Source organism: Hyla sarda, chromosome 8 (genome assembly GCF_029499605.1).
Source record: "Hyla sarda isolate aHylSar1 chromosome 8, aHylSar1.hap1, whole genome shotgun sequence".
Lineage (NCBI taxonomy): Eukaryota > Metazoa > Chordata > Amphibia > Anura > Hylidae > Hyla > Hyla sarda.
Genome location: NC_079196.1, coordinates 107,905,366 through 107,918,728, shown reverse-complemented (window position 1 = coordinate 107,918,728; position 13,363 = coordinate 107,905,366). Strand labels below are relative to the sequence as shown.

Genomic DNA, 13,363 nt, shown 5'->3' with positions numbered 1-13,363 from the left:
GATGGGGTTACAAATTATGGGGTGTGTGTGGGTGTTAAGGCTCACTGTACCCCTTTGTTACGTTCCTTGAAGGGTTTAGTTTCCCTAAAAAAAAATTTGGGAAATTTTTGGGATTTTTTTTTGCTATTCTAGCACCATAGGGGCTTTCTAAATGTGACATGCGCCCCCAAAAACCATTTCAGAAAAACTCACTTTCCAAAAACCCATTGTCAATCCTTCCCTTCTGAGCCCTCTAGTGCACCCACAGAGCACTTGACATACCTCATATGTATATTTCCTTACTCGAGAGAAATTGGGTTACAAATTTTAGGGTGATTTCTACAAGAACATGCGAGTGTAAAAAATGAAGATTTTGAATTTTCTCCTTCACTTTGCTGCTATTCCTGTGAAACACTTACTGAATATCATTTTGAATACTTTGAGGGGTGCAGTTTTTTTTTATATTGGGGTAATTTATGGGGTATTTCTAATATAAAGGCCCCTTAAATCCACTTCAAAACTGAACTGGTTCCTGAAAAATTCCGATTTTGAAAATTTTGTGAAAAATTGCTGCTGAACTTTGAAGCCCTCTAATGTCTTCCAAAAGTAAAAACATGTCAACTTCATGATGCCAACATAATGTGAATCAATATATATGTGAATCAATATATCATTTATTTGGGATGTCCATTTTCCTTATAAGTAAAGAGTTTCAAAGTTAAAAAACTGAAAAAATTTCGCATTTTTCACCAATAAATGATGCAAGTATCGACGAAAATTTACCACTAACATATAGTAGAATATGTCAAGAAAAAACAATCTCGGAATCAGAATGAAAAGTAATAGCATCTAAGAGTTATTAATGCTTAAACTGACAGAAGTCAGATTTGCAAAAAAGGGCTGCGTCCTTAAGGTGAAAATTAGCTGCGTCCTTAAGGGGATAATATATGTAGGATAGTCTTATGCCTATCCCATGCATGCCTTAAACTCATTCACAGTATTTGCAGCGGCCGCTTCTTTAGGAAGGCTATTCCCCACATCTTTTAAATATGCTCTTCTCCTTTGATTCCCTTAATGCATTTAAAAGTCTCTATCATATCCCCTGTCTCTTCTTTCTTCCAAGCTATACATGTTAAGGTCCTTTAACCTTTCCTGCAAGTTTTATCCTGCAATCAATGTTCTAGTTTAGTAGCTCTTCTCTGAACTCTCTCTAGAGTATCTATATCCTTTTGGAGATACAGCCTCAAGTACTGCGCATAGTACTCCAAATGAGGTCTCACCAGTGTTCTGTACAGTGGCATGAGCACTCTCTCTTTCTCCTGCTTATACCTCTCCCTATACATCCAAGAATTCTGCTAGCATTTCCTGCTGCTCTATGACATTGTCTGCCTAGCTTTAAAGGGGTTCTCCGGTGCTTACACATCTTATCCCCTATTCAAAGGATAGTGGATAAGATGCCTGATCGCGGGAGTCCTACAGGACAGGTCACCTGTAATCAGTCCCAGAGCGAACACGCTCCGGGGACCGATTACAAACAGGGTGCCGCGTGCATGATCCCGGGGGTCCACAGCGGCGGACTCCTGCGATCAGGCATCTTATACCCTATCCTTTGGATAGGGGAAAAGATGTGTAAGCACCGGAGAACCCCTTTAAACAGAATTGGTCCCAGTAAAGATCCCTGGGGTACCCCACTGGTAACAAGACCTTGCTCTGAATATTCTCCATTGACTACAACCCTCTGTTTTCTGTCACTCAGCCACTGCCTAATCCATTCAACAATGTGGGAGTCAAGCTCAATGACTGTTGTTGATAAGTTTTCTATAAGGGACAGTGTCAAAAGCCTTACTAAAATCTAGATAAGTGAGGTCTACTGCATCTCCGCCATCTATTATTTTAGTCATCCAATCAAAAAAATTAAGATTAGTCTGACCTGATCTCCCTCAAGAAAATCCATGTTTGTTCTTATCTTGCAATCCATGGGATTTTAGATGTTCCTCAATCCTATCATTTAGTATAGTTTCCATTAAATTTTCCACTATTGATGTCAGGTGTACTAGCCTATAGTTGCCTGATTCCGCTCTACTTCCTTTTTTTGTGAAGGAAAGAATAGTGTACTCTAATAAGGTGTTCTTTACAGTCCTGAAGATCCATTAATCAACCACAAAAGAAAATGCAAGGCAACCTGCTTGTTCTGGTATCTTCTGACTTGTCCCTGTTTCTGTACACAGGAAGGGATTCCAATCATCAGCACATTTTAGTCATCAGAATGAGATAACACATTATAAAGAAACACTGCTAAAATGGGAGACATCATTAAAGGGGTTAACCAGGATTAGAAAAACATAGTTGGTTTCTTGAAAAAATGAGCTTCAAACCTGTCCTCAGTTTGTGTGTGCTATTACATCTCTGCTCCATTCACTATAATGGAACTAAGCTGCAATACCACAGGCAAACTAAGGACAAGAGTGGCACTGTTTCTGAAAGACAGCAACTATGTTTTTCTAATCCTGGATAACCCCTTTAACTTTAATGTTGCATAATTATATAAAAACTACACAAGCAGCACAAATGTTTTTGATGAGCCATAATAAATCCAAGAAGTTCCATTAAACTGAATTATAATTTATTATTTCTTCATAGAATCCATGTCAGAAGACCACCTGTGTCTCATAACGTGTAGTCTGCTTCATTTGCCTCCACTGAAGTTTGACTGCTGGAAGTATCATTATAAATATTTTCTCCCAGAAACGCCTCTTTCTCAGCTTCAGTCAACATTATAAACTGGTTTACAGGAACCTTGAAGAGACAAGTTAGACAGTGGATGTTAAAACTTGACTGTTTACAGTTAACCCCATCCCAAATCCCAAATTTGTATTTGTGGCTTAGGTTTCTTCCTCCTCAGCTTCTAAGATCCATAACTTTTTTACACTGACATGTTAAAAGTCTTATTTTTTGTGGGACAAGTTGTACTTTTTACTGGAAAACATTGTTCATATAATGTATTAAAAAGCCAGGAAAAAAAATATTTGCGGGCCAATATTTTTTCTAAAGTATATAATACAATAAAACTGACATGCTAATTTTATTGTATGGGTCAATACAATTCTAATGATGCCAAACTTGGTTAATTTATGGTTTGTTTTATGATTATTTTAAAAAATTATAAAATAAATTACTTTAAAAACAATAAAAAATAAATAAATTGTCCATTGCCACCTTCTGAAGCCATTTTCCCCCTTCGGAGCTGTGTAAGGGTTCATTTTGTATGCCATGAGATGTAGTTTTTTCTAGTAGTTCTGACTTTTTGATAACTTTTTACTACATTTTTTTCTGGGATGTGATGTGACCAAAAATCATAAATTGTTTTGAATTTCCACCATTGAACATGAGGGATTAGGAATGTAATGATTTAATAGTTCGGACAATTACGCATGCTCTGTCACACGCTCCGGCTCACACAGCAGGCTGATTGACAAGCCAGAGCCTTGTTTGTCCCGCCCATACTGCCTGTAATTTTTTCTCTGCACAGATAAACACAAGCAATAGGTTCAGGGACAAGACACAATTTTTACACTCAAAAAAATATACACTTTTGTTAACCAATAAATATTACAAATATACATATAATGTTATTATCTACACTACATACGTTTTTGTAAATAAAAGATACACTTTAAGGGTGTACTCCAAAGGAATTTTTTCAAATTAAATGGTGAAAGAATATACAGAGGTTTGCTCCTGCTCTGGTTAGTTCCAGACAGCAGAGAGCCCTGTGGTCAGACTTAAAATAACTACACAACCTTCTCTGGAGCATACAGCAGCTGAGAAGTACTGAAAGGCTTAACATTTTTTACATACAAATCTGTATGTTTTTCTGGCACCACTTGATTAGATTTTTTTCCCACTGGAGTACCCCTTTATGTAGTAGAGCAAAGAAATACCGTCTTCTAAAAAGTCATCCCTGTTGATTTTTCTCCATAAATCTACTCAAATATGGGGAGGTCCTCTTTTTCAATTTTAAAACACTCACCACCACAACGGTGAAACCAAGAAGTTTTAGATGCCTCAGTTTTAAAGCCATCTTTCCAACTGGGTGAAGACTCCCCAAAGTAAAAGCATTCGCTGTGCAGCATAATACAGCAATTCTACAAGTAAAAAAAAATAAATACAGACATCTGTGAATTAATTTGTATGCAAATTCTACTCCATAGTGAGTCTGGTACTGAATCAGTCTCAATTGTATATACAGTCGGATAAGTGGAAAAACCCTCTTTAGGCGCTGCTTTTCCCGATGAATACACTCAAGTCAGATAGTCGATTAAAAGATGATTTTTATTTAGACCTTTAGATTTGACTCGAGTGTATCCATCGGGAGAAGCAGCGCCTAAAGAGGGTTTTTCCACTTATCCGACTGTATGCACGGTGGATAGCCTTGCACCGGATTACACTTCCCTACGGCTTCATAGCACCCCCCGGATACCTCCATTCATCTGTACCCCTTTCATCGGGGTGATATGCACATATTTATTGTGCTGTAGGTGAGCACAATAATTACCACCTTTTCTAATCCAATTGATACCTTAACATAATGCACTAGGCGTATGTGTGTTTTTTTTGTCTTTTGTCCTTACCCTCAATTGTATATAGAGACACTATTGCTTCCTACCACAGCTGTGAAGTTTAAAGGAGAAGTCTCATACTAAAAAACGTATCCCCCATAGAGATATATGGAGGGAGCGTGGCAGCACCCCACTTCAGGCACCCAGGGAGAGCAGGGGCTCTGTACAGGAGATTGCGGGGGAACCCCAGTATTTTAGTATGACATATCTCCCTTAAATATAAAAGGAGCAGCTGAAGTGCCATTCATTCTCTTTGAGGCTTCTGAACATTGCTGTGCACTGAGCAATGTTAAAAATCACCACTGAGAATGAACTGAGAACTGGCTGTGTATGCGCACTGCTGCCCCCATCATTCAGGGGATAATTTACCTTCATTCCTCCAATTGCATCATTTCATTACAAATACAGCATTTTATAATACTCTAAGATGTGATTTTTGGCAGAATTTCAGATTATTGAAAATCTGTGCAAAGTGGTCCTGTCAGACAGTCATTAGTGTGGACAATTAGGCTGGGTTTAAATGGGCGAAAAATGTGCGGAATGTCTGCACAAAAAACTGGTGTGGACATTCCGCACATTTGACTAAAAAGCAGGTGCTAGGACAGCACGAAAATGCGCCACCTCATAGACAGCATTGCATTTCCTTGTGGACTCATCTGGCACGGAAATACTGCAATGTGAACAGTGCCGCAGAATCCGAATGTAATCAATGGAACTCTGCGGCGGCAGAAAGTCTGTGCAGAATATGTGGACATTCTGCACAATTTTCGCTGAAAACATACCCTTACACCTTCTGATATGTTTCAGTGACATATTAAAAGGTGTTGATATTGACCAAGGAAAAACTTAAACATTTCAAAATATTTTATTGTATTAATATTTACGTTGGAAAAATATGTAAGACATAGCAAAGGCCAGTCAACAAAACTTTACCGTGTGACATTTTGAGAACCATCAAAATTCTGTATATCTCCTGACGAAACCAACTTATTTTGTTCTCTATCCAAGGTGAGCACAAAGTCTGCCAGAAACGGAAAAAAAATTCATAGTGATGATAAAATTATATTTTAATGCTCTATAAAATGAAAAGATAAGGATCTATTTACATAATACAAATTTGATGAGGATTTTGGAGTAGCATGGTAAATTCTCAAATCCGTTGACACACTGTTCCTAATGTAAGTTAATTTAATACACCATTTACAAACAGCAAAAAAAAACTAAAAACTGGGGAGGATGCTGCATGCTACATATTCTGCATAAAAAAGCCACTGTGGTGTTCAACCTTGTTCAGATTTGTGGCAGATCCTAGTGTCGGCGTTGTCATGTTAACATACCCCAACGCTAAAGAGTTGGAAGATACGTTCTTGTGAATTAACCCCTTAAAGACGCAGGGATTTTTCTTTTTTACACGTTAGTTTTTACCACACGTGACACAAAAAACCCTACAAATCGACCATAGTGAATGTGGCCCATTATCTCTATTTTGTAGGTCTATACAATTACATTGATACCTAATTCATACAGGTTTATTTTGTTTTACTAATTATAACTTTTTGAATGAAAATTTCTATGTTTAAAATATTCCTGTTCTGGCCCCTATAACACTCATTTTTAAACATAAAAAGCTGTATGAAGGTAAATTTTTTTCGGCATGATATGTAGTTTTCATTGGTACCATTTTTGTTTTGATGGGACTTATTAATAACTTTTTATTAAAAAAAAAATTCTGGCATATGAAGTGACCAAAAATACACAATTCTGGAGTTTGGTATTTACGTTTATGCAATTGACTGTGCGGTTTAATTAACGTTATATTTTGATAGTCTGGACATTTACGCACATTGCATATGAAATTATATGAAATATTGATATGAAATACACATACAGCTGTACTTGCCTATGAAGTAGCTCATAGGAAACTGCATGTTTTCTTGGTACAAGGCTTGGTCTTTAAAATAGTTCTTCAGAAAAGTGTGACACATAGTGACTGAATGGCTATGGTTGGCCTCAATCTTCTCCAAATCCTTTATTGAAAAGGGACTTGAACCCAAATCAAAAAGCAAGCATAACTTAATATGGCTCAGATAGGCTTTCTCAGTTTTGTCCAGAGTGCCTGGGGGAAAGAAAAGCAAATGTTCAGTTAAGGGATTGCTCTACTGTCCAATGGATCTATAGAATAGAGACTGAAACTGTTACACAATAAACATATACCGCTCAACCAATAAAGGGTATTTGTCTAAAAAAATAAAAAATAAAAGACGACTACTGACGTTTCATAGTAACATGAAGTTTGGTTGTTGAGACCCCCCAGGATCCCTAAAAAAGGATGGGCAACAGAGATTAGGCTACATTCCCACCACGATTGTGTCATAACAGCCACCAGATCTGGCAGAAATTTTTTATATCCAGTCGTCTGGAGTCAGATAGTGATTACAGTTGGCTCAATTTTGGACTGTATTACTGTTTTGTTGCCGAAATAAAAATCGTGGTCTGCCAATGTTTTAAGCCCAGCGATAAAACTGATACGATTCAAAAATGAGCCAACCTGAGTCACTATCTGACTCCAGTCTGCTCATTTAAATGAATGGGATGTGGCCCTTAGCTGTGCACTGTGCCTGTATGTTCCTATTCAGCACTGCTTAGGTCTGAGAGCAGTGCGATGGATGTGCAGATATTCAGGGATAGGATGTATCCTGGTGTGTGGAGCTTCAAAGGCTATTAGCACTCCACTGGGCATTCTGGCAATAGGGAACATACAAAGCAGCTGGATCACACCATCTTTTCAGGTAGTATTCGATAAACATCAGATTTTCACTCCAGTTAAAGCCCAAGCAGTTCTAAAAACTCTGTGACTGGAGGGAAAAACTGATGTTGAGGGAAAGCAAACTGAAAAGCTGCTTTACATATTCCCCCTTTCCAGATATTCAGAGAAAGTCAACAAAAACTCTCTGGACTTCCTCTGAATACATGTACACTGATTGTGCCACTTTAAGATCAGTATTGAGGGGTAACTTATAGAAATGAACTAAACCGAGCACTGATGCATGTTCATTTTAGCACTCAGTGTTCCGATAGCATCTTTCACAAGGATAATAAAATCATTTCTATTGGCCGCACATTGCCCTGTGTGAACACCGCTGACCAGTAAGAGCTATATAGCCTTTATATACTGCAGAGGCAAACTGCAGGGCAGGATGTATACACTGGTTCACAAACTCACTTAAACTTTTGTCTTCTAGAAGTTGGTTGATAGCAGATCGAGGAACCAATCCAAGTAAACATAAGTTGTAAACAGTTTTAAGAAGCTTCTTGTTTTTAATACTATTGATATGTAAATGAAGTGCAGTGTCCAAAGTCTCCAGGAATCTATACACAGAAAAAAAGTTATATTGAATTTCTTGTTAAGGATCACATCAGACAAAAACTCTTACATTGGTCATAGACATAAGACAGTTGTCAAACTAAACTCTTCTTATTCAGAATGGTTTATCCCAATAGGTGTGTTACTTCTAGGTGAATGAGTAATTCCTTTTCTGTCCCTTTGATTTTTTAGCACCAAAGCCAAATAACAATGGCAGAATACAAAATAGCCGTGATAAATTTCCCTTAATATGTTTATAAGTTGCCCTGTTAAATTATGGCATATCACTAGGATATGTCATTACTTTATGATTAGTTGTGGCCTGACCGCTGCCTCCCCCACCAATTGTGGGAATAAAGGGGATGTTGAAGGGGCTGGTTTTATGCTGTGTCCCCTTCACTTGGCACCACTGGGCCACCAGCATGAGCAGAGTAGTGCAGTCCCTTAAAAGTGAGGCTGGGTGCAGTTCCCTGCAGTTCTGCACCATGGTTCAGGAAAAACCCATACCAGGGCTGTGCTCCCTTCATTCTAACAACTGGGCCCAAACTGATAAGTATTTCATTATTTTGTGAGACATGAAATCCCTTTAATAACTCCATTCATTTACCTTGCCTCTCTACAATACTCCTTGCAGTTTTCAGAAACAGACTTGCTTTTGGTTGAGGCACCTTAACCCTCTTCAAGATAGACCTAGGACACAACGGAAAGGATCCAAGGGTAACTTATCCCTGCAAAGTGTGTGTTTACTGTTTATAAGAGCGGGATAAGTGGCTGCCAGACACTTCTGGAATATGTGAAGGCAAAAATCAGAGAACCAAAGGCGCTGTCCTGTGCCACTACCAAAGGTAAGGTGGGTACATGCAGTTACGCAAAATGCTCAAGTACCTGGAGATGTTGGGCTCAGAGCTCAACATTCATAGAAGCATAAATTAGCGATTCCTTAGCGTGGCTGCCTCCGGACCTAGAGCCACCTGTTGGGGGTGGCTGGAGAAGGCTTGCGATACTGCTGAATGGGTCCAGACGGAAGAGAAATCCCAGGTTGAATGTGGGGTGCACACCGCTGATAGCAGAAAACCACGGGCACCATGGATTATAGATAAAAGTTATTTTACATGGACGACGTGTTTTGAGAGCCACCTGTTCTCTTTTTCAAGTCTATTCTTGAAAAAGAGAGTGGGCTGCTCTCGAAACGCATCGTCCATGTAAAATAAGATAACTTTTATCTATAATCCACGGTGCCCATGGTTTTCTGCTATCAGCGGTGTGCGCCTGCATTCATCCTGGGATTTCTCTTCCGTCTGGACCCGTTCAGTAGTACAACAAGCATTCTGCCAGACACTTCTGGCAACACTCTTCTCGGGTGAACAATACAGAAATCATTCATCTTATAGAGGACTAGGATTGTCACTAATATTCTGTGGCTATGACGTTGAATAAGGGGCTGCAGCACTGTGTCCCCTTTAGAGTCTTTCACTGCACGGTAGCACCCCAGGTACCTGCTGTAGAAGGGGAACTGCAAAAAAGTTCTGTTTAAGTAAATGGGCCAGCTATAGTTCCCTACATAGTCAAATAGCTGGGATCTTGCTGAGAAGAAGTAACACATATTACCTGCTTGTTTGCATACAAGCAAGATGGAAAGCTGTGACAAAAAATAGGTATTTTATGTAGTTGGGCTGATAAGTCCGAAGGACACCAAAAAGGAACAACAGGCAACAGACAACCTGACCAGGAACCCTAAATGGGTGGGTGCTGAGTACCTCACTGAAGGCTACGAGAAAGAGGTTTTACGGTGAGTACAAAAAAAATCTCCTTTTCCTCGGTCGCTTCATTGGGGGACACAGGAGACCATGAGACGTACCAAAGCAGTCCCTAGGGTAGGGAAAACAACCGCCAGAAAAGGGCAGGTGAGGCCAGAGTGTGAGCCATATCTCTTCTCAGAAGAAAGTGGACCAGACCCGGAAGAATCCGGAAAATAACCACCCGGAAACCCGTAGAAAACATGGACATAAATATTTTTTGGGCTACTGAGGAATGCGGCAGCAAGACGTGAAATGCGTATAGCCTCCAATTCTAATAATTATTTGAGATATTCCATCTATACCTCTATCTTTGACAGCGCTGGAGCACCGCACCTGCACGCCCACTGTGCGGCTCGCGTGCAATTCACACGAGGGACGCTGACCGCTCACCTCCCTCTGTTGTACGGAGTGCAGTTCTCCAACTACCCCAAGAGACATACCGGCTGGACCAATTGCCGGGTCCCCGGATTCTATTCCTGGGTCTGCCGCTGCCACCGCTGCCACCTTGAAGGCCGGATGCTGAACCGAGCCACTGAGATTACCCGTTACCACCAGCTACATCTGCTACCGTAAGAAGGTCGGGCGCAGGACCGTACCAGCACAGATTCCCATATCCACGGAGTATGCCACTCTGAGGGAGACTCACTGCATCCACTACGGTAACATCTGAAAACAAGGTATCAAAAACTATACTATATAATTAATTCCACAGTGCACTGTAGGCAACATCCAATCAGCGGCATCATTCTCTGAAAAGTCGGCAGCTATAAGTGAACTGCATTAAACTTTGTTACAGTTGTAGCCAATAGCTATCCTCCTGGCTACAACTGTTAAAACTGAACTCTATTGAACTCTGCTACTACTGAACTCTGAAATAGGTTCTAGTACCATTTTCTTATGTTAGCACAATTTTTATCTTTACGATGGATTAATATCTCTCTATTTTTAGCCGTTTTTTATTCATTGCTTGGTATACCTGGAGCAAGGGCCCTGCCCAGATATACATTAATTTTATTGTATAAATAAATTGTTACATTCAATTTATCCATTTTCAGGTTAGTTTTCCTTGTCATATCTCCTGTGTGCGGTCGCTCTGTGTGCGGACCTGCAAATCCACGTGTGTGTCCATTTTGATATACGTGTGGGTGGGCTGCTGTGCGCATAGAGTGACATACCCATACTGTGTGTATATATACTGTGTTTTATGTGCGGTCCATCCCTGGCTTAGCACTCATACGTATTTGATCTTTATTATTCATTTAATCTTATATAGATATTTATACATCTATTATTGACCACATATTCTACTTTCTTTCCATTTCTCATTTTTCTATTTTCCTACTCCTTGCCGCCGACCACCCAAACCAGGAGGCCCAGGTACAAAAACCACAGGCTCAGGGCCACCTTGCAAGAAACCGGGTGGAAAAGAAAAACCCAAACACTCAGTATCACCTTGAAGGGCAGAGAAAAGTGTGCAAGGGGAGGACTACCCCATCGAAGAAGGGCGCATTGGCCAGACAGGGCCAACCAGATTGACCAAAAAAGCCCTCAACCACGAGGTCTGCATGGCCCAAAAGGGAGACGGAGGGAGATAAACAGGACGGTAAGGAGGGAAGAGCTGTCTGGAAACCCCATAGCAGTCACCATCAGAACCAGAGGCTCTCAGATGCAGAAATAAGGTAAGGGACCACGAAGACCCACACCAGTAGACTCCATGCCAACTACAAGCATGTGCTAAATGCCCCAGGTGACGTGCCCCAAGGCAGAGGTAGATCGCGGATATAAGGGGGGACAGTCTCCCGTAAGTAACAGCAGTGGGGTCCAGGATAGGAACCCCGCTAAGCTAGAGACAACACGGGGAAACCACCCCGGAGACAGCAACTGTAACATCCACCTGGAAGACAGTACTATGCAAGAAGGTGCTGAAAAGGCAGAATATTAAGGGAGAGGGTATGAATGAATCTGGGACCTCCAAGAAAGGATTGATAGACCCTAAGGGGGAATGGCAGGCAGAGGAACAAGCACCGCTACCACTGAGCTTCCTGTGCTGCCCAGCTCCCACAGACACAAGTAACAAGAGGACAGACCAGGCCGAACAAGCAGCGAATCCCAATGGTCAGAACAGAGAGGGAGACAGAGCCATGTGTCAGTCCAGCTGAAGCAGTAAAGCGTAACAACAGAAGACATGTTCTGGACGCCCACCAAGACCGTCGTCTAAGCACTGAACAACAGACACACACCCTGAGGGAGGAATGACATGCCACCATTGAGGCAGCTGCGTAATTGCAAGGTACCTGAGCCACCATCGTGAAAGAAGCAATCATAAAATGGACTTCCAATTAATGTGAAGTACCAGAGCTGCCTGTTAAGGTATCCACCCACTAGAGGGCTTGAACCGGGGCTTCGGTTTTGCCAAAACCAGTAACTTACCAGTGCTCTATCTAGGAGCCCTTCAGAGCCATAGCAGATAACACTGAAGAGCAACGTTACACCACCCACAGCATTGGTAAAGTGGTCCCTACTGCTGTAGAATGTACCTTGAACCAGCAGGAACACAGCCATTGGCCACCCCCAACAGGAAGGGCGGAACCAAAGCTCAGCCACAGACAGCATGCTCCCCTGGACGATGCAGAGAGCCCAACGTACTTGCAGGAAAACCTCTTCGCAACTCCCACATGCAGTGGAGTGGCGGAACTGCAGATGCGGACGACATTGCTCTCTCCATGGGCATTGTGGAGGGTCCATATTACAGCGGTCCACTCACACCTATAGGGGAGTGCCGAAACTGCAGCTGTGAATGTGGTAGACACCCCCCTCTCCATGGGCATAGTAGTGGGTCCATAAGACATCAATCCACTCACTTTTACAGTGGAGTACCGGAACTGCAGCCGCAGATGCAGAAAACATCCCGTGCTCCGTGGGCGGTGGAGAGGATCTATTGTACATCGGCCAAACTCTCACTCACAGTGGAGTGCCAGTACTGCAGCTGCTGCAGACGACACGTTAACCATGGGCGCCGTAGAGCATCCATTTGACACCGGACTAGCCCCATGGAAACTGCAGAGAGTCCGCTGCACATGCCAGGGCACCCATTTCAGCCACCTGGCACAGGTGGTGAGGTAACAGGATCGGCGGTGAAAACAGACAAGGTGCTGCCGGGTTACCTGGTAAGCCCCAAGGGACTATAGGGGGAAGAGTGGCGAGCCACGCTGATGAGTGTCTCAAAGTCTAAACCTCTGTCAAAAAAAAGTTTTTAAGGGGACAGCCAGGATTTATCCCAGTTCTCAAAACAGCATAGACATGTAGAAATGAATCCGGCGCTGAGTGCAAATGGAGGTATAATCTCTGTGCCTATGGATCACGGCTGCTTATGAATGAGAACTGTGCGGTGCTCAGACGAAGAAGATAATAGATACAACTTCAAAGACGTAGAAAAATGCAGTCGGCACTCACCATGTTCTTCAGTCTTCAGGTCTTTATTAACATATACTCACGTATACATGTAACAGGACGGGAGACGGTGCATGGAAAAGTGGGGTACCACGACTGATGGTACCCCCCCTCCCTTTTCCATGCACCGTCTCCTGTCCTGTTACATGTAT

At 41.7% G+C, this 13,363-nt stretch overlaps 1 protein-coding gene across 4 annotated transcripts in view; it reads right to left on the bottom strand.

Annotated features, from left to right (window-relative positions):
• Positions 1-641: 641 nt before the first annotated feature.
• FASTKD2 (FAST kinase domains 2) overlaps positions 642-13,363 on the bottom strand; it is a 45,810-nt gene continuing 33,088 nt past the window's right edge. For all 4 annotated transcript variants that reach the window (XM_056533619.1, XM_056533620.1, XM_056533622.1 and 1 more), the window contains exons 8-12: positions 7,822-7,967; positions 6,499-6,714; positions 5,532-5,619; positions 4,010-4,124; positions 642-2,775 (exon numbers count right to left, since the gene is read on the bottom strand). In XM_056533619.1, coding sequence (XP_056389594.1) covers positions 2,647-2,775; positions 4,010-4,124; positions 5,532-5,619; positions 6,499-6,714; positions 7,822-7,967 — 694 coding nt within the window. In that variant the 3' untranslated portion in view covers positions 642-2,646. The remainder of the gene's footprint in view (positions 2,776-4,009; positions 4,125-5,531; positions 5,620-6,498; positions 6,715-7,821; positions 7,968-13,363) is intronic.